General features: G+C 67.7%; 1 protein-coding gene across 1 annotated transcript; it reads left to right on the forward strand.

Annotated features, from left to right (window-relative positions):
* Positions 1 to 850: 850 nt before the first annotated feature.
* On the forward strand, positions 851 to 21,588 carry GRK1 (G protein-coupled receptor kinase 1). Its single transcript, XM_048833843.2, is given in 9 exon segments — positions 851 to 1,524; positions 7,237 to 7,951; positions 11,849 to 11,976; positions 12,734 to 12,891; positions 13,119 to 13,202; positions 14,316 to 14,440; positions 19,874 to 20,075; positions 21,218 to 21,303; positions 21,305 to 21,588. Coding segments are annotated over 8 exon segments (1,692 nt in total). The 5' UTR covers positions 851 to 1,524; positions 7,237 to 7,252; the 3' UTR covers positions 21,515 to 21,588.
* The last annotated feature ends 339 nt before the right edge of the window (positions 21,589 to 21,927 follow it).

Here is a 21,927-nt window from a genome sequence, read left to right on the forward strand (position 1 = left end):
GGGGGAGCTGGCAGCCAGGACTCCTGGGTTCTCTCCCCAGCTCTGGGAGGGGAGTGGGGGCTGGTGGGTTAGAGCAGGGGGAGCTGGCAGCCAGGACTCCTGGGTTCTCTCCCCGGCTCTGGGAGGGGAGTGGGGGCTGGTGGGTTAGAGCAGGGGGAGCTGGCAGCCAGGACTCCTGGGTTCTCTCCCCAGCTCTGGGAGGGGAGTGGGGGCTGGTGTGGGAGCCAGGACTCCTGGGTTCCGTGGGGACAGCCGGGGGGCGGGGGGAGGCTGTGACGTGCCCTCCGGGCTCCCAGGTAACCAGCTGCTTTTCTTAGCTGTTGGAACCGGCCCAGTCCCGGCAGCCCCGGGGCCAGCTGCGCCCCCCCGCCCCCGAAGCCCGGGCCCCCCTCCCCATCAGCGGGGGCCGCCTTGGCTTGGCAGGTGCATTGTGCGGCGGGTAGGGATCAGGCGCCCCCTAGCGGCGGAGGGCGGAACTGCGCCCAGTCCCGGCTGCGGGGCGGGGACCGGGAACTGACAGGTGTGAGGGGTTGGGGGAGGGGGGTGACACCTCCCCCCGACCAGTCCGAGGAAAGGGGGAACCCCCAAATCTTCCCTCTCCTGTCATGCCCACGGCCGGCTCTGCCCCCTTCCAGGACACTCATGGGCAAAGGGAGCAGGGTCAAATGGTTAGAACGGGGGCTGGGAGCCAGGACTCCTGGGTTCTCTCCCCGGCTCTGGATGGGGAGTGGGGGCTGGTGGTTATAGCAGGAGGGCTGGCAGCCAGGACTCCTGGGTTCTCTCCCCAGCTCCGGGAGGGGAGTGGGGGCTGGTGGTTAGAGCAGGAGGGCTGGCAGCCAGGACTCCTGGGTTCTCTCCCCAGCTCCGGGAGGGGAGTGGGGGCTGGTGGTTATAGCAGGAGGGCTGGCAGCCAGGACTCCTGGGTTCTCTCCCCAGCTCCGGGAGGGGAGTGGGGGCTGGTGGTTAGAGCAGGAGGGCTGGCAGCCAGGACTCCTGGGTTCTCTCCCCAGCTCCGGGAGGGGAGTGGGGGCTGGTGGTTATAGCAGGAGGGCTGGCAGCCAGGACTCCTGGGTTCTCTCCCCAGCTCCGGGAGGGGAGTGGGGGCTGGTGGTTATAGCAGGAGGGCTGGCCGCCAGGACTCCTGGGTTCTCTCCTCAGCTCCGCGAGAGGAGTGTGGGCTGGTGGATTAGAGTAGGGGGGAGCCGGAAGCCAGGACTCCTGGGTTCTCTCCCTCACTTACCACCCCCCTGCAGGGCTGGCCAATGCCCTTTGATTCCCCAAAGCTGGCCAGAAGGGATTTGGCTAATGGCCTTTGACAGGCCCCCGGGCCCGCAGGAGCTAATCTGGGGGGCTAATGTAGCCCGGGGCGGATTGCCTGGCCCCTGAGCTAATTCCTGGAGGGGGAAGAGATGCCCGAGACGCCCAGCACTCAGGCCCGGCCGGCCAGCGTGGAGTGAACCCCTGGGGGGCAGCCAGAACCCCGCCCCGGACGGAGCCCCCTCCCTCTTCAGCTGATCCTGCTCCGTAAGTCCCGTGGGGAGGGGGGACCCTGGGGTGGGGGGGTGAGCCAGGGTGTGTGCGTCACTGTCTCCCCCTGCCACGACACATTGGGGTGCTCCTTTAAGAGAGGGCCAGAGGAGGAGGGTCAGCTGGGGGGAAGGGAGGGGGTGGAAAGGTGGGGGAGGGGGGATGAAGGGGTGAATTGGACAATGTGGGGGGGAACCAGGGGATGGAAGGGGGCCATAGGGAGTGTGTGGGGGGGGAAGTAAAGACGGGATGAGGGTCTGGGGGTGTCTGGTAGAGGGGCAGTGGGGGAGGGGAAGTGGCTATGGGGCAACGAGGGTGTTGGGGGTGTTGGGTGGGGGAAGGGAGATGTGGCTGAGAGGGAGTGGGGGAGGGGTCGATGTCTGTGGGGGGAGGAGGAGGGGTTGGGGATATTTGGGGGAGGGGTTGGTGTGGGGGGAGCAGGTGTGGGGGTGGTTGTGTTGTGGGGTAGAAGCGGGAGGGATGGATGTGGGGTGAGAGGTGGGGGAAGGGAGGGGAGGAGTCAACAGGGTGGGGCAGGTCTCTGTGGGGGGAGGGGGAGGCTGTGGGGCAGGCGCAGGAGGGGAGGTGGCTGTGAGGGCGTGGGGGTGGGGCAGGTCTCTGTCGGGGGAGGGGAGGTGGCTGTGAGGGGATGGGGTGGGGCAGGTTTCTATGGGGGGTGGATGAGGGGGCTGTGGGGCAGGCGCAGGAGGGGAGGTGGCTGTGAGGGGATGGGGGTGGGGCAGGTCTCTGTCGGGGGAGGGGGAGGCTGTGGGGCAGGCGCAGGAGGGGAGGTGGCTGTGAGGGGATGGGGGTGGGGCAGGTCTCTGTCGGGGGAGGGGGAGGCTGTGGGGCAGGCGCAGGAGGGGAGGTGGTTGTGAGGGGATGGGGGTGGGGCAGGTCTCTGTCGGGGAGGGGGAGGCTGTGGGGCAGGCGCAGGAGGGGAGGTGGCTGTGAGGGGGTGGGCGTGGGGCAGGTCTCTGTCGGGGGAGGGGGAGGCTGTGGGGCAGGCGCAGGAGGGGAGGTGGCTGTGAGGGGATGGGGTTGGGGCAGGTCTCTGTCGGGGGAGGGGGAGGCTGTGGGGCAGGCGCAGGAGGGGAGGTGGCTGTGAGGGGTGGGGTTGGGGCAGGTCTCTGTCGGGGGAGGGGGAGGCTGTGGGGCAGGCGCAGGAGGGGAGGTGGCTGTGAGGGGATGGGGTGGGGCAGGTCTCTGTCGGGGGAGGGGGAGGCTGTGGGGCAGGCGCAGGAGGGGAGGTGGCTGTGAGGGGATGGGGTGGGGCAGGTCTCTGTCGGGGGAGGGGGAGGCTGTGGGGCAGGCGCAGGAGGGGAGGTGGCTGTGAGGGGATGGGTTGGGGCAGGTTTCTATGGGGAGTGGATGAGGGGGCTGTGGGGCAGGCGCAGGAGGGGAGGTGGCTGTGAGGGGATGGGGGTGGGGCAGGTCTCTGTCGGGGAGGGGGAGGCTGTGGGGCAGGCGCAGGAGGGGAGGTGGCTGTGAGGGGATGGGGGTGGGGCAGGTCTCTGTCGGGGAGGGGGAGGCTGTGGGGCAGGCGCAGGAGGGGAGGTGGCTGTGAGGGGATGGGGTGGGGCAGGTCTCTGTCGGGGGAGGGGGAGGCTGTGGGGCAGGCGCAGGAGGGGAGGTGGCTGTGAGGGGGTGGGCGTGGGGCAGGTCTCTGTCGGGGGAGGGGGAGGCTGTGGGGCAGGTGCAGGAGGGGAGGTGGCTGTGAGGGGATGGGGTGGGGCAGGTCTCTGTCGGGGGAGGGGGAGGCTGTGGGGCAGGCGCAGGAGGGGAGGTGGCTGTGAGGGGGTGGGCGTGGGGCAGGTCTCTGTCGGGGGAGGGGGAGGCTGTGGGGCAGGTGCAGGAGGGGAGGTGGCTGTGAGGGGATGGGGTGGGGCAGGTCTCTGTCGGGGGAGGGGGAGGCTGTGGGGCAGGCGCAGGAGGGGAGGTGGCTGTGAGGGGATGGGGTGGGGCAGGTCTCTGTCGGGGGAGGGGGAGGCTGTGGGGCAGGCGCAGGAGGGGAGGTGGCTGTGAGGGGGTGGGCATGGGGCAGGTCTCTGTCGGGGAGGGGGAGGCTGTGGGGCAGGCGCAGGAGGGGAGGTGGCTGTGAGGGGATGGGGTGGGGCAGGTCTCTGTCGGGGAGGGGGAGGCTGTGGGGCAGGCGCAGGAGGGGAGGTGGCTGTGAGGGGATGGGGTGGGGCAGGTCTCTGTCGGGGGAGGGGGAGGCTGTGGGGCAGGCGCAGGAGGGGAGGTGGCTGTGAGGGGGTGGGGGTGGGGCAGGTCTCTGTTGGGGGAGGGGGAGGCTGTGGGGCAGGCGCAGGAGGGGAGGTGGCTGTGAGGGGATGGGGTGGGGCAGGTTTCTATGGGGAGTGGATGAGGGGGCTGTGGGGCAGGCGCAGGAGGGGAGGTGGCTGTGAGGGGATGGGGGTGGGGCAGGTCTCTGTCGGGGGAGGGGGAGGCTGTGGGGCAGGCGCAGGAGGGGAGGTGGCTGTGAGGGGATGGGGGTGGGGCAGGTCTCTGTCGGGGAGGGGGAGGCTGTGGGGCAGGCGCAGGAGGGGAGGTGGCTGTGAGGGGATGGGGGTGGGGCAGGTCTCTGTCGGGGAGGGGGAGGCTGTGGGGCAGGCGCAGGAGGGGAGGTGGCTGTGAGGGGATGGGGGTGGGGCAGGTCTCTGTCGGGGGAGGGGGAGGCTGTGGGGCAGGCGCAGGAGGGGAGGTGGCTGTGAGGGGATGGGGGTGGGGCAGGTCTCTGTCGGGGAGGGGGAGGCTGTGGGGCAGGCGCAGGAGGGGAGGTGGCTGTGAGGGGATGGGGGTGGGGCAGGTCTCTGTCGGGGAGGGGGAGGCTGTGGGGCAGGCGCAGGAGGGGAGGTGGCTGTGAGGGGGTGGGGGTGGGGCAGGTCTCTGTCGGGGGAGGGGGAGGCTGTGGGGCAGGCGCAGGAGGGGAGGTGGCTGTGAGGGGATGGGGGTGGGGCAGGTCTCTGTCGGGGAGGGGGAGGCTGTGGGGCAGGCGCAGGAGGGGAGGTGGCTGTGAGGGGATGGGGGTGGGGCAGGTCTCTGTCGGGGGAGGGGGAGGCTGTGGGGCAGGCGCAGGAGGGGAGGTGGCTGTGAGGGGATGGGGTGGGGCAGGTCTCTGTCGGGGGAGGGGGAGGCTGTGGGGCAGGCGCAGGAGGGGAGGTGGCTGTGAGGGGTGGGGGTGGGGCAGGTCTCTGTCGGGGGAGGGGGAGGCTGTGGGGCAGGCGCAGGAGGGGAGGTGGCTGTGAGGGGTGGGGGTGGGGCAGGTCTCTGTCGGGGAGGGGGAGGCTGTGGGGCAGGCGCAGGAGGGGAGGTGGCTGTGAGGGGATGGGTTGGGGCAGGTTTCTCTGGGGGGTGGATGAGGGGGCTGTGGGGCAGGCGCAGGAGGGGAGGTGGCTGTGAGGGGGTGGGCGTGGGGCAGGTTGCTCGGGGGGGGGATGAGGAGGCTGTGGGGCAAAGGACTCTGGGAGCAGCTGCGCAGGGTTTTGAGCGATACCCCATAACGTTATCTCTGGATTGTGGGGCGCAGGGGCCGGGGGGGGGACACAGGGCTGCTCCGGGCCCCCGCTGATGGGACCCCTCCGGGCCGTGGGGAGGGGGGGGCGCTGCTAGTGCAAGTCGCACTTGTGGCCGTGAAATCGGCTTACACGCCGCACAGATTAAGAGAGCTTTGGATTCCCCCCCCCATGAGATCGGCCAGGTCCCTGGGTGACACCCAGAGCCGGGGGGCGGGGGGGGCTGGCCAGGCCGCAGGGAATTCTGGGAGCTGCCCCCGAGTGTGTCCGCACAGGGGTACACACACTCAAGCCAAGCCCACCCCTGCAGCCGGCAAAGCCGGACCCACGCTCACGCACGGCAGGCGTGCACAGAGACACGTGAGTGTGCAGACACAGGCAGGCCCACGTGCGCGGGCCCACAGACCTGTGGACCCATGGGGAAAGACCCAGGGGGCTGGTGGGTTACAGCTGGGGGGCTGGGAGCCAGGACGCCTGGGTTCTCTCCACGGCTCCGGGACGGGAGTGGGGGCTGGTGGGTTAGAGCAGGGGGGCTGGGAGCTAGGACGCCTGGGTTCTCTCCACGGCTCCAGGAGGGGTGTGGGGGCTGGTGGGTTAGAGCAGGGGGGCTGGGAGCTAGGATGCCTGGGTTCTCTCCACGGCTCTGGGACGGGAGTGGGGGCTGGTGGGTTAGAGCCGGGAGGCTGGGAGCCAGGACGCCTGGGTTCTCTCCCCGGCTCCAGGAGGGGAGTGGGGGCTGGTGGTCAGAGCAAGGGGGCTGGGAGCCAGGATGCCTGGGTTCTCTCCCCGGCTCCAGGAGGGGTGTGGGGGCTGGTGGGTTAGAGCAGGGGGGGCTGGGAGCCAGGACGCCTGGGTTCTCTCCCCGGCTCCAGGAGGGGAGTGGGGGCTGGTGGGTTAGAGCCGGGGGGCTGGGAGCTAGGACGCCTGGGTTCTCTCCACGGCTCCAGGAGGGGTGTGGGGGCTGGTGGGTTAGAGCAGGGGGGCTGGGAGCTAGGATGCCTGGGTTCTCTCCACGGCTCTGGGAGGGGTGTGGGGGCTGGTGGGTTAGAGCCGGGAGGCAGGGAGCCAGGACGCCTGGGTTCTCTCCCCGGCTCCAGGAGGGGAGTGGGGGCTGGTGGTTAGAGCAAGGGGGCTGGGAGCCAGGACGCCTGGGTTCTCTCCCCGGCTCCGGGAGGGGAGTGGGGGCTGGTGGCTCAGAGCAGCGGGGGCTGGGAGCCAGGACACACACCCTCTCCCGTGCAAACGACTCACACGGACAAGCCGATGGAACGACCAGTCGTGCCAACCCGGGCGCGTGTGAGCACACGCACAGCCCCAGAAAACACGCGCGTGCCCCGCGCTCACCCACACAAGCATAAGCAATGTATTGATGTAGCAATAAGTGCATTGCCAGGCCAGGTTCACACGTACGCTTTCCTGAAACACAGACACGTGTGCAAACAGGCGTGCAAACACAAGCGTGCCCCCAGCCACTTTTGCCTGCACAATCTGGAAGACACAAAGCACACCCACGTGCTCAGTCGTGAACTCACAGTCATGAACGGCTGACCGGCTTTCCCATGCCACCCCCCACATTCCCCACCTAATTCCTTCACCGGGCTGAGGGGGAGAGTGAAAACACCATGGCCGTAGTGCAAAGGGGGATGGGGGGGGCGTGAACCTCTGCCCTCGTGCAAGGGTATAGAGTCCCTAGTGCAAAGGGAGCCCCCGTGCGCAGCTGGGATTGCTGTCCCCACGGGAGTGGGGCTTGTGGGGGGAAGAGGTCTGGCTGACCATGCCAGACCCACTTGGGCCCAAATGAGTGGAGATCCCTTGGCCCTGGCGGAGAAGGGGGGGGGCACTCTCCGGATATGGGAGTAGAGATGGAGCAGGCTGTCCAGATGTGGGGCAGGGTTGGAGGAGGGGTGTCCAGAGGTGCGGGGCCCCGCGGAGGCCTCCTCGCCAGATGTCGGGGGGGGGGGGGACCTGCAGCCATCTGCGGGGCGGGGCTGCCCAGATGTGTCAGCAGCGGGAATGGCTCTGGGTCCAGATGTGCCCGTCTCGGGAGGCTTGCCCAGGTCTCTCAGGGACCTGCTGAGTCCAGGCCTCCAGATGTGCCCAGAGGTGGGGCTTTGCCCCCCCCCCACCTCCTGCCCCCGCCTCACGCTCCCGGCTTCCTCGCCCACTTCTCCCCGCGCTCCCCTTCCCCACCCAGGTGACCCGCCCCCGCCATGGACATCGGGGGCCTGGAGACGGTGGTGGCCAACTCGGCCTACGTCTCGGCCCGGGGCAGCGTGGACGCCAGCGCCCCTTCCACCGTGCGGGACAAGAAGATGCGGGCCAAGCTCAAGCTGCCCCACATCTCCCAGTGCGAGCACCTGAGGACCCAGCTGGACCTGGACTTCCAGAGCCTCTGCCTCCGGCAGCCCATCGGCAAGCGGCTCTTTCAGCAGTTCCTGGAGGAGCAGGAGGCCTTCGCGGCGGCCGGCGGGCTGTGGAGGAGCATGGAGGAGTACGCCGCGGCCGAGGAGGGCGAGAGGCCCCAGAAGGCCCAGAAGACCGTCAACCAGTTCTTCGACTCGGCCTCCAAGAGCTTCTGCCCCTTCCTGGAGGAGAAGGCCATCATGCGGGTCAAGGAGGACGCCAGGCACGGGCGGGCGGACCTCTTCAAGGAGGCCGAGGGGCAGCTCCTCGCGCACCTGGAGGAGCGGGCCCTGGCCAGGTACGCGGGCAGCTTGTTCTTCTCCCGCTTCCTGCAGTTCAAGTGGCTGGAGGGGCAGAGCGTGACCGAGGAGTGGTTCCTGGACTTCCGGGTGCTGGGCAAAGGCGGCTTCGGTGAGGTCTGCGCCTGCCAGATGAGGGCCACCGGCAAGATGTACGCCAACAAGAAGCTCAACAAGAAGCGGCTCAAGAAGCGCAACGGATACGAGGCGAGAGCGGGGCGGGGGGCTGGGAGCCAGGACGCCTGGGTTCTCTCCCCGGCTCTGGGAGGGGAGCGGGGGCTGGTGGGTTAGAGCAGGGGGAGCTGGGAGCCAGGACGCCTGGGTTCTCTCCCCGGCTCCGGGAGGGGTTGTGGGGGCTGGTGGGTTAGAGCAGGGGGGCTGGGAGCCAGGACGCCTGGGTTCTCTCCCTGGCTCCGGGAGAAGAGTGGGGGCTGGTGGGTTAGAGCAGGGGGGCTGGGAGCCAGGACTCCTGGGTTCTCTCCCCGGCTCCGGGAGAAGAGTGGGGCCTGGTGGGTTAGAGCAGGGGGGCTGGGAGCCAGGACTCCTGGGTTCTCTCCCCGGCTCCGGGAGAAGAGTGGGGGCTGGTGGGTAGAGCAGGGGGGCTGGGAGCCAGGACTCCTGGGTTCTCTCCCCGGCTCCGGGAGAAGAGTGGGGGCTGGTGGGTTAGAGCAGGGGGGCTGGGAGCCAGGACTCCTGGGTTCTCTCCCCGGCTCCGGGAGAAGAGTGGGGGCTGGTGGGTTAGAGCAGGGGGGCTGGGAGCCAGGACTCCTGGGTTCTCTCCCCGGCTCCGGGAGAAGAGTGGGGGCTGGTGGGTTAGAGCAGGGGGGCTGGGAGCCAGGACTCCTGGGTTCTCTCCCCAGCTCCGGGAGAAGAGTGGGGGCTGGTGGGTTAGAGCAGGGGGGCTGGGAGCCAGGACTCCTGGGTTCTCTCCCCGGCTCCGGGAGAAGAGTGGGGGCTGGTGGGTTAGAGCAGGGGGGCTGGGAGCCAGGACTCCTGGGTTCTCTCCCCGGCTCCGGGAGAAGAGTGGGGGCTGGTGGGTTAGAGCAGGGGGGCTGGGAGCCAGGACTGTCTCTCCCTGTGTGTTTGTGGATCACCCGGCCCCATGCCGCTTTCAGAGCCTGAGGATTTCAGTGGTTTGATGAGTGTGTGTGTGAGTGAGTGAGAGATCCCCGCTTAGCCGGCCAGTGGAAGCCCTGGAATTAGACTCACCCCCCCCACCCCCCCCACACACAGAGCCTAACCTTCGCCCCCGTTCCCCGGGATAACCTCCCCCCTGCCCCCCCGCCCCGAGTTATTTCGGTCCACGCAAATTAGCGCCGCTGGTCAGGGCGCGACTGTCCCGGCGTCCCCGGGCGAGGCTCTGGGACTGCTCCCCACGAAGCCGGGCAGGACTCGGGGGGAGTCTCCTCTCGGGGGGGCAGCCTGTCTGCAGGACACCCAGCTCCCCCGGCTCCACCTTCCTGGGTCTGACCCCGGAGCCTCCAGCCCCCCTGCCCCTCCCTGCGCTTCCCCCAGCGAGTCCGCCCAGGCGGGGTCCTGGGGAAGCCAGAGGGTCCTGCCCCCCAACTCCGCAGTCAGACGTGACTCTCAGCCAGCCAGTAAAACAGAAGGTTTATTAGACGACAGGAACATGATCTAAAACAGAGCTTGCAGGTGCAGAGAACAGGACCCCTCAGCTGGGTCCATTTGGGGGGGCAGTGAGCCAGACAACCCCGTCTGCCCTTCACTCCATGTCCCAGCCAGCCCCAAACTGAAACTCCCTCCAGCCCCCCCTCCTCTGGGCTTTGTTCCTTTCCCGGGCCAGGTGGTCACCTGATTCCTTTGTTCTCCAACCCTTCAGCTCTCACCTTGCAGGGGGGAAGGGCCCAGGCCATCAGGTGCCAGGAAACAGGGTGTCGGCCATTCTCTGTGTCCAGACCCCTGCACACACCTGCCCTCTAGGGCTCTGCAATGATCATACACCCTCATCCCCCACCTAGAGACTTAAGAACTGCCTAGGGGAAACTGAGGCACCCCCGCACTGTTCAGAGGAAACATTAAGAACAGTCCCACTTCGTCACAGCAATTCCCTGGAAGGAGGCTCCGGGGAGACGGGGCTCATGGGCCGGGGGTCAGGCAGGGTCACCATCAGCGCCGGCATGGGGGGGAATCAGGCCTCCCCCGTCCATCCCCCTCCAGCCGTTCCCAGCCATGCCCCCCACAGCCCTCCATCCCTCCATCCCCCCGGACCCCTGCACCCCTCCTTCCATCCCTACATACCCCTCCCTCCAGGCCTCCCTCCATCCATCCACCCCTCCACCCCACACACCCCTCCCTCCCTCCCCACACACTCCCTCCATCCACCCCTCCCTCCATCCATCCCCCCAATCCCTTCCATCCACCCCCCACACCCCTCCATCCCTACACACCCCTCCATCCACCCCACACCCCTCCATCCCTCCCTCCATCCTTCCCTCCATCCCCCACACTCCTCCATCGCTCCCTCCGTCCCTACACACCCCTCCATCCACCCCCCACACTCCCTCCATCCACCCCTCCATCCCTCCACCCCACACACCCCTCCATCCCTCCCTCCATCCCCCACACCTCTCCATCCCCCCTTCCATTTCTACACACTCCTTCCATCCCTCCATCCATCCCCCACACCCCTCATCCCCCCACACCCCTCCATCCCTCCCTCCATCCTTCCACACTTCCTCCATCCGTCCATCCACCCCCCACGCTCCCTCAATCCCCCCATCCCTCCACACCCCTCAATCCAACCCTCCTCCATCCCTCCATACTCCCTCCGTCCAACCCCCCACACCCCTCCATCCATCCCTACACACCCCTCCATCCACCCCCCACACTCCCTCCATCCACCCCTCCATCCCTCCACCCCACACACCCCTCCATCCCTCCCTCCATCCCCACATTCCCTCCCTCCATCCTTCCACCCATCCCCCCACACCCCTCCATCCCTCCCTCCATCCATCCATCCCCCCAGACCCCTCCATCCCTCCCTTCATCCCCCACACCTCTCCATCCCCCCTTCCATTTCTACACACTCCCTCCATCCCTCCATCCATCCCCCACACCCCTCATCCCCCCACACCCCTCCATCCCTCCCTCCATCCTTCCACACTTCCTCCATCCGTCCATCCACCCCCCACGCTCCCTCAATCCCCCCATCCCTCCACACCCCTCGATCCAACCCTCCTCCATCCCTCCATACTCCCTCCCTCCAACCCCCCACACCCCTCCATCGCTCCCTCCATCCCTACACACCCCTCCATCCACCCCCCACACTCCCTCCATCCACCCCTCCATCCCTCCACCCCACACACCCCTCCATCCCTCCCTCCATCCCCCCATTCCCTCCCTCCATCTCTACACACCCCTCCATCCCTCCATCCATTCCCCCACACCCTCCATCCACCCCTCCATCCCCACATTCCCTCCCTCCATCTCTACACACTCCCTCCATCCCTCCATCCATTCCCCCACACTTCCTCCATCTCCCCATCCCCCACACTCCCTCCATCCACCCCTCCATCCCTCCACCCCACACACCCCTCCATCCCTCCCTCCATCCCCCCATTCCCTCCCTCCATCCCTCCCTCCATCTCTACACACCCCTCCATCCCTCCATCCATTCCCCCACACCCTCCATCCATCCCTCCACCCCTCCCTCCATCCCCTCCCTCCATCTCTACACACCCCTCCATCCCTCCATCCATTCCCCCACACCCTCCATCCATCCCTCCATCCCCACATTCCCTCCCTCCATCTCTACACACTCCCTCCATCCCTCCATCCATTCCCCCACACTTCCTCCATCTCCCCATCCCCCCACACTCCCTCCATCCACCCCTCCATCCCTCCCTTCATTCCCCCACACCCCTCCATCCACCCCCCCATCCCTCCCCATACACACACCCCTCCCTCTCCTCACACACCCTTGCCCCCCTCCCTCCGTACCCTGCCCATACCCCTCTACGGGGCTTTGCGAGGGACCAGCCCCTCTCGCCCCGGGTGTGTCCTGTGCCCTGCGCTGCTGGTGTCCGGGGGCGACTCCCTGCTCCGCAGGGGTGAGCTGACCCGCCCCGCTCCGCTCCCCGCCAGGGGGCCATTGTGGAGAAGCGGATCCTGGCCAAGGTGCACAGCCGGTTCATCGTCACGCTGGCCTACGCCTTCCAGACCAAGCTGGACCTGTGTCTGGTCATGACCCTCATGAACGGCGGAGACCTCAGGTGAGGGGGGCGGGGCGTGGGGGGCGGCCCCTCTGTGCCCCAGCCTGTGTGGGGGCTGTAACATAGAAAATTCCCTCCTGGGTTTCCCCCCCACACCTCTCCATCCATCGGTCTATCCTCACACACACCCATCATGTCCCCCTTCTTCTCGATGAGCCCTAGCAGGACTACATCTCCCATGATGCACCATGGCCAGGTAGTTCCCATGGTGCACTGCTTCCCCTCGTGGTACATCAAGGGAGTTGTGGGTCAATCACATTATGTCCCTGTTCTCCTCTATGCGCCAGGGCCCCCAGCCAGACTACATCTCCCATGATGCACTGCTACTCCCCAGCCCAGGCTGTGAGGCATCATGGGAGACGTAGTCCAACAGTGGCGCCTCGGCCATAGAAGAGGAGGGGATAAGAGGCATCTAAACTACCGCTCCCATGAGCCACCGTCTTCAGAATATTTGTTGTTGTTTTCGGGGGGGACTTTCGGTCCTTTGGACAAAAAACAGCTGCAGAAGCCCCATGCCCCCCATCTCCCACCCCGTGCCCGGGTACCACCCCCCCATTACAGCCCCTGGCCCCAGGCCCCGCATCTCTGGGCCCCTTGGGGGGTGCGGACTCTGACTCTCGGGGCGCAGGGTCCCCTGCCCGGGTTACACGCCCCCCCCAATCCCTGGGATCCGCGCCCCTGTGTCGTCGCCCCCTCCGCCACCCCTGCACACCACATTTCCTCTGTCACCCCCCCCGGACCCCTCCAACTCCGCCAGGTACCACATCTACAACGTGGACGAGAAGAACCCGGGGTTCCCGGAGCCCCGGGCGGTTTTCTACACGGCCCAGATCATCTGCGGCCTGGAGCATCTGCACCAAAACCGCATCATCTACCGGGACCTCAAGCCGGAGAACGTGCTACTGGATGACGCGGGTGAGGGGCGCGGCCGGGGGTCCAGGGGGGAAGCCTGCCGGGAGGGGCTACAGGCCCGGGGGCAGTGGCGGGGGGGGGCGCTGGGTGGCGGGGGTCAGTGAGGGGAAAGGCGGAGGTGAAGGGCTGGGACCAGGCCCACCGAGGGGGTCCGTGTGGGGGAGGGTCTCTTGGGGCAGGGGGGCGGGGGCCTGTCCAAGCCCGGCTCACGCTGGTTCCCCTCTCCCCAGGGCACGTCCGGCTGTCGGACCTGGGGCTGGCAGTGGAGCTGCTGGAGGGAAAGGACAAGACCAAGGGGTACGCGGGGACCCCAGGTGAGCAGGGGGGGGCGCGGCTCCCCAAAGGGGGGGCACCCCTCATGGGTCCCTCTGCCCCCATCACCTTGGGGGGCTCCCTCTGGTCCCCCTCTCCAGGGTCCCCCATCCCAGATCCCCCCTCGCCCCCCAGCCCCCATCCCAGCCCCCTCTCCTCCCTTCCCATCCCCCACCCTTCCAGCCCTGCCCCCCACCTCTCACCGCCTCCAGCCCAGCCCCCCTCTCCTCCCATCCCCCACCCCTCCAGCCCTGCCCCCAGCCTCCAGCCCCCTCGCTGGGGTCCCCCACACCAGATCCCCCCTCGCCTCCCAGCCCCCTTCCCCCCAACCCAGCCCCCTCTCCTCCCTTCCCATCCTCCCATCTCCAGCCCACCCCCATCCTCCCCATCCCATCCCCCACTCCTCCAGCCAGCCCCCATCCTCCCCATCCCAGTCCCTATCCCATCCCCCCACCCCTGCCCGCCATATCCAGACCCCCCCCCAGACCCCTCGCTGGGGTCCCCCATCCCAGATCCCCCCTTGCCTTCCAGCCCCCAGCCCCCCAACCCAGTCCCCTCTCCTTCTTTCCCATCCCCCACCCCTCCAGCCCTGCCCCCCATATCCAGACCCCCCCAGACCCCTCGCTGGGGTCCCCCATCCCAGATCCACTTTTGCCTCCCAGCCCTCAGTCCCCCAACCCAGCCCCCTCTCCTCCCTTCCCATCCCCCATCCCTCCAGTCCTGTCCCACCCCCCAGCCCCCTCACTGGGGTCCCCCATCCCAGAACCCCCCTCACCTCCCAGCCCCCAGCCCCCCAACCCAGCCCCCTCTCCTCCCATCCCCCACCCCTTCAGCCCTGTTCTGCCCTCCAGGCCCACTCCAGCCCCCTCGCTGGGGTCCCCCTTCCCTGATCCCCCCTCGCCTCCCAGCCCCCCAACCATGCCCCCTCTCCTCCCTTCCCATCCCCCACCCCTCCAGCCCTGCCCCCCATCTCCAGCCCCCTCACTGGGGTCCCCCATCCCAGTTCCCCCCCTCGCCTCCGGGCCCCCATCCCCCCAACCCAGCCCCCTCTCCTCCTTTCCCATCCCCCACCCCTCCATGCCGGGGCCCCTCACCCCCTGCTCTGTCCCCCCCAGGGTTCATGGCTCCGGAGCTGCTGAGGAACGAGGAATACGACTGGAGCGTGGATTACTTCACCCTGGGGGTGACGCTCTACGAGATGATCGAAGCCAAGGGCCCCTTTCGCTGCCGGGGGGAGAAGGTAAATGGGGACACCCCCCCTGCTCCCGCCATGGGGACCCCAGGCCCCTCCCTGAGCCATGGCCAAGGGGGGGGGGGTAACGAGGCTGGTGCTGGCTGGACCCAACTGCGAGTGCCAACCCAGGACAAATTGCTTCAAACAGGGCAGTTACAGCCCCAGGCCGGGGTCTCTGGGCACCCCAAGGCAAAGCAAACCCGCCGAACAGGGAGGACTTTGGTTTTACCCCCCCAGGCTAACCACAAGGCACACGAGCAATTCCCTTCGGCCCCCCCGGTTTCCCCGCATCCCCACCAGGGCCACTGGGTATGGGGACGACTGGTTCTGAAAAGCAAGACCCCGGTAAAAGAACAAAAGGTTCCCTCGATCCCAAAGGACCAAGCCCCGGACCCAGGTCAAGAGACAGATCAGATCTTACCCCCAAATCAGGCTGTGGCCAAGCCTTTCGACGCTAAAAAACTAGCCTCCCCCCCGCGGACACACAAGAGCGGAGGGAAAGGTAGCCACCCTGTGGCAAAACACAGCAGCGGGACCGGACTTCGAAGGGCCACTGCTCGGCCTCAGTCCGTTTGCAAATCGGACCCCGTCAGCTCAGGATTAAACGAAGACTGTGGGCCAGCTGGCCAGCTCCGAAAGCCGTTTCTCCTCCCTCGGTGTTCACACCTCGACCGCCTCCCTGGTCGAACGCAGCTCGTTAGCCCTCGCCCGAGTCCCGCTCGCCTGCTGAGACCTGCCCCTGGGAATGTCCACTTCGTGCATCTGACGAAGTGGGTGTTCGCCCGCGGAGGCTCATGCGCCAGGAGGCCGGTGAGTCTGTTCGCCGGCACAGGGCCCTTTGCCGCGTCCACAGATCCCGGCGGCCGCGGCGTTGGGTCCCCATCGAAACGCCGCCCGCGGCTGCCCCCTCTGATGCTTCGACTCCGAGAAGATCCGGGTCGGAGGGGACCTCAGGAGGCGTCTAGTCCAACCCCCTGCTGAAAGCAGGACCAACCCCAACTAAATCGTCCCAGCCAGGGGTCAAGCCGGGCCTTGAAAACCTCTAAGGAAGGTGTCACGGAGTCCCTGGGCGATGCTCTGGACCTGCTCCCGACGAAGCCGGGCAGGACTCTGGGGGAGTCTCCTCTCTGGGAGCAGCCTGTCTGCAGGACACACAGCTCCCCCGGGACACCTTCCTGGGTCTGACCCCGGAGCCTCCAGCCCCCCTGCCCCTCCGTGCGCTTCCCCCAGCGAGTCCACCCAGGCGGGCTCCTGGGGAAGCCAGAGGGTCCTGCCCCCCAACTCCGCAGTCAGACGGGACTCTCAGCCAGCCAGTAACACAGAGGTTTGTTAGACGACAGGAACATGGTCTAAAACAGAGCTTGTAGGTGCAGAGAACAGGACCCCTCAGCTGGGTCCATTTTGGGGGGCAGTGAGCCAGACAATCCCATCTGCACTTCACTCCATGTCTCCGCCAGCCTCAAACTGAAACTCCCCCAGCCCCTCCTCCTCTGGGCTTTGTCTCTTCCCGGGCCAGGAGGTCACCGGATTCCTTTGTTCTCCAACCCTTTAGCTCTCACCCTGCAGGGGGGAAGGGCCCAGGCCATCAGTGGCCAGGAAACAGGGTGTCGGCCATTGTCTGTGTCCAGACCCCTGCCCACACCTGCCATCTAGGGCTCTGCAATGATCATACCCCCTTACCCCACCCCCTAGATACTTAAGAACTGCCTAGGGGAAACTGAGGCACCCCCACACTATTCAGAGGAAACATTAAGAACAGTCCCACTTCGTCACAGAAGGAGATTCCACCACCTCCCTGGGGAACCCAATCCAGTGCTTCACCCCCCTTCTAGTGAAATAGTGTTTCCTAATATCCAACCTAGACCTCCCCCACTGCAACGTGAGATCATTGCTCCTTGTTCTGTCATCTGCCACCGCTGAGACCAGCTGAGCTCCCTCCTCTTTGGGACCCCCCTTCAGTTAGTTGAAAGCAGCTATCAAATCCCCCCTCATTCTTCTCTTCCGCAGACTAAACAATCCCAGGTCCCTCAGCCTCTCCTCATAACTCATGTGTTCCAGCCCCTAATAGTTTTTGTTACCCTCCGATGGACATTTTCCAATTTATCCACATCCTTCTTGTAGTGTGGGGCCCCAAACTGGACACAGTACTCCAGATGAGGCCTCACTAATGTCGAATAGAGGGGAACGATCACGTCCCTCGATCTGCTCGCTATGCCCCTACTTATACGTCCCAAAATGCCATTGGCCTTCTTGGCAACAAGGGCACAGTGCTGACTCATATCCAGCTTCTCGTCCACTGTCACCCCTAGGTCCTTTTCCGCAGACCTGCTGCCGAGCCATTCGGTCCCTAGTCTGTAGCGGTGCATGGGATTCTTCCGTCCTAAGAGCAGGACTCTGCACTTATCCTTATTGAACCTCATCAGATTTCTTTTGGCCCAATCCTCCAATTTGTCTAGGGCCCTCTGTATCCTATCCCTCCCCTCCGGCGTATCTACCTCTCTTCCAAAGGTTTATTCGCAAAAGGAAAAGAGAGAGATGAGAGCTAGAGCTGGTTACGTGGAATCAGTTCCATAGAGCAATGGCCAAGTTCTTGGTTCCGGCTTGCAGCAGGGAGGGAAGAAGCTGCAGGTTCAAATCCCGGCTCTGGAGACCATCCCCAGCTGGGATGGGGCTTTCAGGCCTCGGTTCAGAGCTCCGGTTTCTAGCCAACTCTCTCCAGAGGCAGGAGGATTGAAGACAGGATGGAGGAGCTGCAGCCGTTTTTTATACGCTCTTGCCGTGTGGTCTTTCTTTCTTCGTCCCAAGGACAAGCTGTCCAGCCCGCGGCCTGGAAAACCCTCAGCGTTCGGTCCGCAGGCAGGTCCCTGCGCGCCTTGCCGGGTCGCCAGGCGTGTCTGCCCTCTCTCAGTGGGTCAGTCGTGTCGCTCACGGCCCTTCGTGGGCCATCCGGCCGGCTGGGCAGGGCCGGCCCCAGCTTGTCGGGGGCGTCCCCCAGAAGCGGAGCACAGGTCGGAAGCGCGGACAGCCCAGAGCCGGGGCTCACGACTCCGACAAAAATGACACCCACGTCCGGAGAGCTTGCTCCCAGCCAGCCAGCCCTGGCCTCGTCTGAGACGCCTCCCATGGCCCCCGTTATACACGATTTGGTCCCGCTACGGGACCTTGGTTGCAACAGTGATCTATCCGGTCCCAGCGTATGTCACCGGGGGCCCCCAAATCATCCCTCTGGACAAGGCCCACGGGGTATCCCTGACCCATCCCTCTCAGCCCCCCCCAACCCAGCACCAAGGGGTCCCCCAACCCATGGGGGTGGGGAAGGGAGGATTGGGGGCTAGAAGGGGAGTGGGGCCAGGAGAAAAGGGAGGCTGCATTGGGGGGCTCAGATAGGGGGGCTGGAAGAGGGAGGGGTGCCGGGAGGAGTGGGGGGCTCTGATTGGGGGTGGTGGAGGGGGCAGGAGAGGGGGGTTGGAGGAGGAGGGGGCTGGGAGTAGGGGGGCTCTGATCAGGGGGGCTGGATGGGGGAGAGAGGGGGATTGGAAGGGGGAGGGGGCTGGGAGTAGGGGGGCTCTGATGGGGGGCTGAAGGGGGAGGAGAGGGGGGTCGGAAGGGGGAGGGGGCTCTGGTCTGAGGGCTGGGGGGTCGGAGAGGGGGGTCAGGAGAGGAGGAGGCTGGGAGGAGAGGGGGGCTCTGATCGGGGGGCTGGAGGGGGGAAGAGAGGGGGGTTGGAAGGGGGAGGGGGCTCTGGTCTGGGGGCTGGGGGGTCGGAGAGGGGGGTCAGGAGGGGAGGTGGTTGGGAGGAGAGGGGAGCTCTGATCTGGGGGCTGGAGAGGGGGGTCGGAAGGGGGAGGGGGCTCTGGTCTGGGGCCTGGGGGGTCGGAGAGGGGGGTCGGAGAGGAGGAGGTTGGGAGGAGAGGGGGGCTCTGATCGGGGGCTGGGGGGGAGGAGAGGGGGGTCGGAAGGGGGAGGGGGCTCTGGTCTGGGGGCTGGGGGGGTCGGAGAGGAGGAGGCTGGGAGGAGAGGGGGGCTCTGATCGGGGGGCTGGAGGGGGGAAGAGGGGGGGTCGGAAGGGGGAGGGGGCTCTGGTCTGGGGGCTGGGGGGGCAGGAGAGGGGGGTTGGAAAGAGGAGGGGGCTGGGAGTAGAGGGGAGCTCTGATCGGGGGGCTGGAGGGGGGAAGAGAGGGGGGTCGGAAGGGGGAGGGGGCTCTGGTCTGGGGGCTGGGGGTCAGGAGGGGAGGAGGCAGGGAGGAGAGGGGGGCTCTGATCGGGGGGCTGGGGGGGAAGAGAGGGGGGTCGGAAGGGGGAGGGGGCTCTGGTCTGGGGGTCAGGAGGGGAGGAGGCTGGGAGGAGAGGGGGGCTCTGTTTGGGGGAGTTGGAGGGGGAGGAGGTGGTTGGAAGGGGAGGGGGCTGGGAGTGGAGGGGGGCTCTGTTTGGGGGAGTTGGAGGGGGAGGAGAGGGGGGTCGTAAGGGGAGGGGGCTGGGAGTGAAGGGGCTCTGATCGGGGGGCTGGAGGGGGGAAGAGAGGGGGGTTGGAAGGGGGAGGGGGCTCTGGTCTGGGGGCTGGGGGGTCGGAGAGGGGGGTCGGAGAGGAGGAGGTTGGGAGGAGAGGGGGGCTCTGATCGGGGGCTGGGGGGGAGGTGAGGGGGGTCGGAAGGGGGAGGGGGCTCTGGTCTGGGGGCTGGGGGGGTCAGAGAGGAGGAGGCTGGGAGGAGAGGGGGGCTCTGATCGGGGGCTGGGGGGGAGGAGAGGGGGGTCGGAAGGGGGAGGGGGCTCTGGTCTGGGGGCTGGGGGGGTCGGAGAGGAGGAGGCTGGGAGGAGAGGGGGGCTCTGATCGGGGGGCTGGAGGGGGGAAGAGAGGGGGGTTGGAAGGGGGAGGGGGCTCTGGTCTGGGGGCTGGGGGGTCGGAGAGGGGGGTCAGGAGGGGAGGTGGTTGGGAGGAGAGGGGAGCTCTGATCTGGGGGCTGGAGAGGGGGGTCGGAAGGGGGAGGGGGCTCTGGTCTGGGGGCTGGGGGGTCGGAGAGGGGGGTCAGAGAGGAGGAGGCTGGGAGGAGAGGGGGGCTCTGATCGGGGGCTGGGGGGGAGGAGAGGGGGGTCGGAAGGGGGAGGGGGCTCTGGTCTGGGGGCTGGGGGGGTCGGAGAGGAGGAGGCTGGGAGGAGAGGGGGGCTCTGATCGGGGGGCTGGAGGGGGGAAGAGAGGGGGGTCGGAAGGGGGAGGGGGCTCTGGTCTGGGGGCTGGGGGTCAGGAGGGGAGGAGGCTGGGAGGAGAGGGGGGCTCTGATCGGGGGGCTGGGGGGGAGGAGAGGGGGGTCGGAAGGGGGGCTGGGATCCTCAGGCCTCCCCCCATACAAGAGGGGTGACACCAGCCAGGCTGGCGTAGCGCGGGGGGGGGGGGCGCTCGGGAAGGGGGTCCCCCCCCCACCCACCCACCGCCCCCCCGCGCAGGTGGAGAACAAGGAGGTGACCCGGCGCGTCCTGCACGACCCGGTGAAGTACTCGGAGAAGTTCAGCCCCGCCTGCCGGGCCGCCTGCGAGGGGCTCATGGCCAAGGACCCCGCCGGCCGTCTGGGCTTCCGGGACCACCAGTGCGACCAGCTCAAGGCCCAGCCCCTCTTCCAGAAGGTCAACTGGGGCCGGCTGGAGGCAGGTAACACGCCCCCCCCCCTCGCCCCAGGGTGAGCCCCCCAGGCTGAGGGGGTCCCACCGACCCCCAGGATGAGGGGTCCCCCCCAGCTCCTCCGTCGCTGAGACGAGGGGTCCCCCTTGAGCTGCCCCATCCTCCAGGGCCGAGAGGTCCCCCCCCCCCTTACCCGTCCCCCGAGCCCCCCACCGAACACTGGGACGGGGAGTCCCCCCAACCCATCCCCAGCGCTGAGGGGGTCCCCCACCCCCAAGACGAGGGATCCACAGAGCCCCCCCCCAAGCCACCCCACACCCCGGGATTATGGTTGCGTGTGTATAGTGGGTTGTGGGGGGGGGGCCTGTGTGCGGTTGTCAGGGTTGTGGTTGTGTGTTGTGTGTGCGAGCGGCTGGGCGTGCCGGAGCTGCGGGCCTTGTGGCGGGGATTGGGGGTGGTGCAGGTCAGGAGTTGCGGGGGGGGGGGGCTGGCGGGTCGCGGCTGCAGTGGGGTGGTGGTTGCGGGGGGGAGCTGGGCAGGGGGTTGCCATGGGGTGGTGGTTGCTGGGGTTGCCGTGGAGTTGTGTGAGCAGGGGTTGCAGGGTTGCGGGGGGGGGGGGTTGTGCGGGTGGGGTTGCCGTGCGGTTATGTGGGTGGGGGTTGCGGGGGGGGGGGTTGTGCGGGCGGGGGGTTGCCGTGGGGTGGTGGTTGGGGGGGTCGCGGGGGGGGGGTTGTGCGGGCGGGGGGTTGCCGTGGGGTGGTGGTTGCGGGGGTCGCGGGGGGGGTTGTGCGGGCGGGGGGTTGCCGTGGGGTGGTGGTTGCGGGGGTCCGCGGGGGGGTTGTGCGGGCGGGGGGTTGCCGTGGGGTGGTGGTTGCGGGGGTCGCGGGGGGGGTTTTGCGGGCGGGGGGTTGCCGTGGGGTGGTGGTTGGGGGGGTTGTGTGGGCGGGGGTTGCAGTGGGGTGGTGGTTGGGGGGGTTGTGCGGGCGGGGGGTTGCCGTGGGGTGGTGGTTGCAGGGGTCGCGGGGGGGGGTTGTGCGGGCGGGGGGTTGCCGTGGGGTGGTGGTTGCGGGGGTCGCGGGGGGGGTTGCCGCGGGGCCGCGGGGGTGTCCCCGGGGCCGGCTGCTGTCGCCCCCTCCCCACCCGGTGCCCATGTGCCCCCCCCGCCCCCCCAGGTCTGGCGGAGCCGCCCTTCGTGCCCGACCCCCGGACGGTCTACGCCAAGGACATCGGCGAGGTGGGCGCCTTCTCCACGGTGAGGGGGGGTGGCGCTGGACGAGCAGGACCGGGCCTTCTACGAGGACTTCTCCTCCGGCAACATCCCCATCCCCTGGCAGGAGGAGATGGTGGAGACCGGCGTCTTCGGGGAGCTGAACGTGTGGGGGGCCAAGGGCACCGTCCCCAGGGACCTGGACCCCAGCGTGCCCGCCGACAGCGTCAGCAGCAAATCGGGGACGTGCCTCCTGCTGTGAAGGGGGGCCGGGGTGGGAACACGCCTCCCCCCTCCTTGTGTCAACTCCCCCCTCCCCCAGAGACTCAGCTTGCCCCCCCCCCCCGCTCCCCGCCTTCTGGGGACTTGGTGACCCCTACAGGCACGGTCTCACAGCGGCGTGAGATGAGGAGAGAACCCAGGAGTCCTGGCTCCCAGCTCCCACATCGCCTGCTCTAATCACTAGTCTCCACTCCCCTCCCAGATCTAGGGCAAGAACCCGGGAGTCCTGGCTCCCAGCTCTCCCCCCTCCCCACCCAGCTCCAATCACTAGCCTCCACTCCCCTCCCAGATCCAGGGAGAGAACCCAGGAGTCCTGGCTCCCAGCTTCCACATCGCCTGCTCTAATCGCTAGCCTCCACTCCCCTCCCAGATCCAGGGAGAGAACCCAGGAGT

The sequence above is a fragment of the Caretta caretta genome, chromosome 28, assembly GCF_965140235.1.
Source record: "Caretta caretta isolate rCarCar2 chromosome 28, rCarCar1.hap1, whole genome shotgun sequence".
NCBI classification, from domain to species: Eukaryota; Metazoa; Chordata; order Testudines; family Cheloniidae; genus Caretta; species Caretta caretta.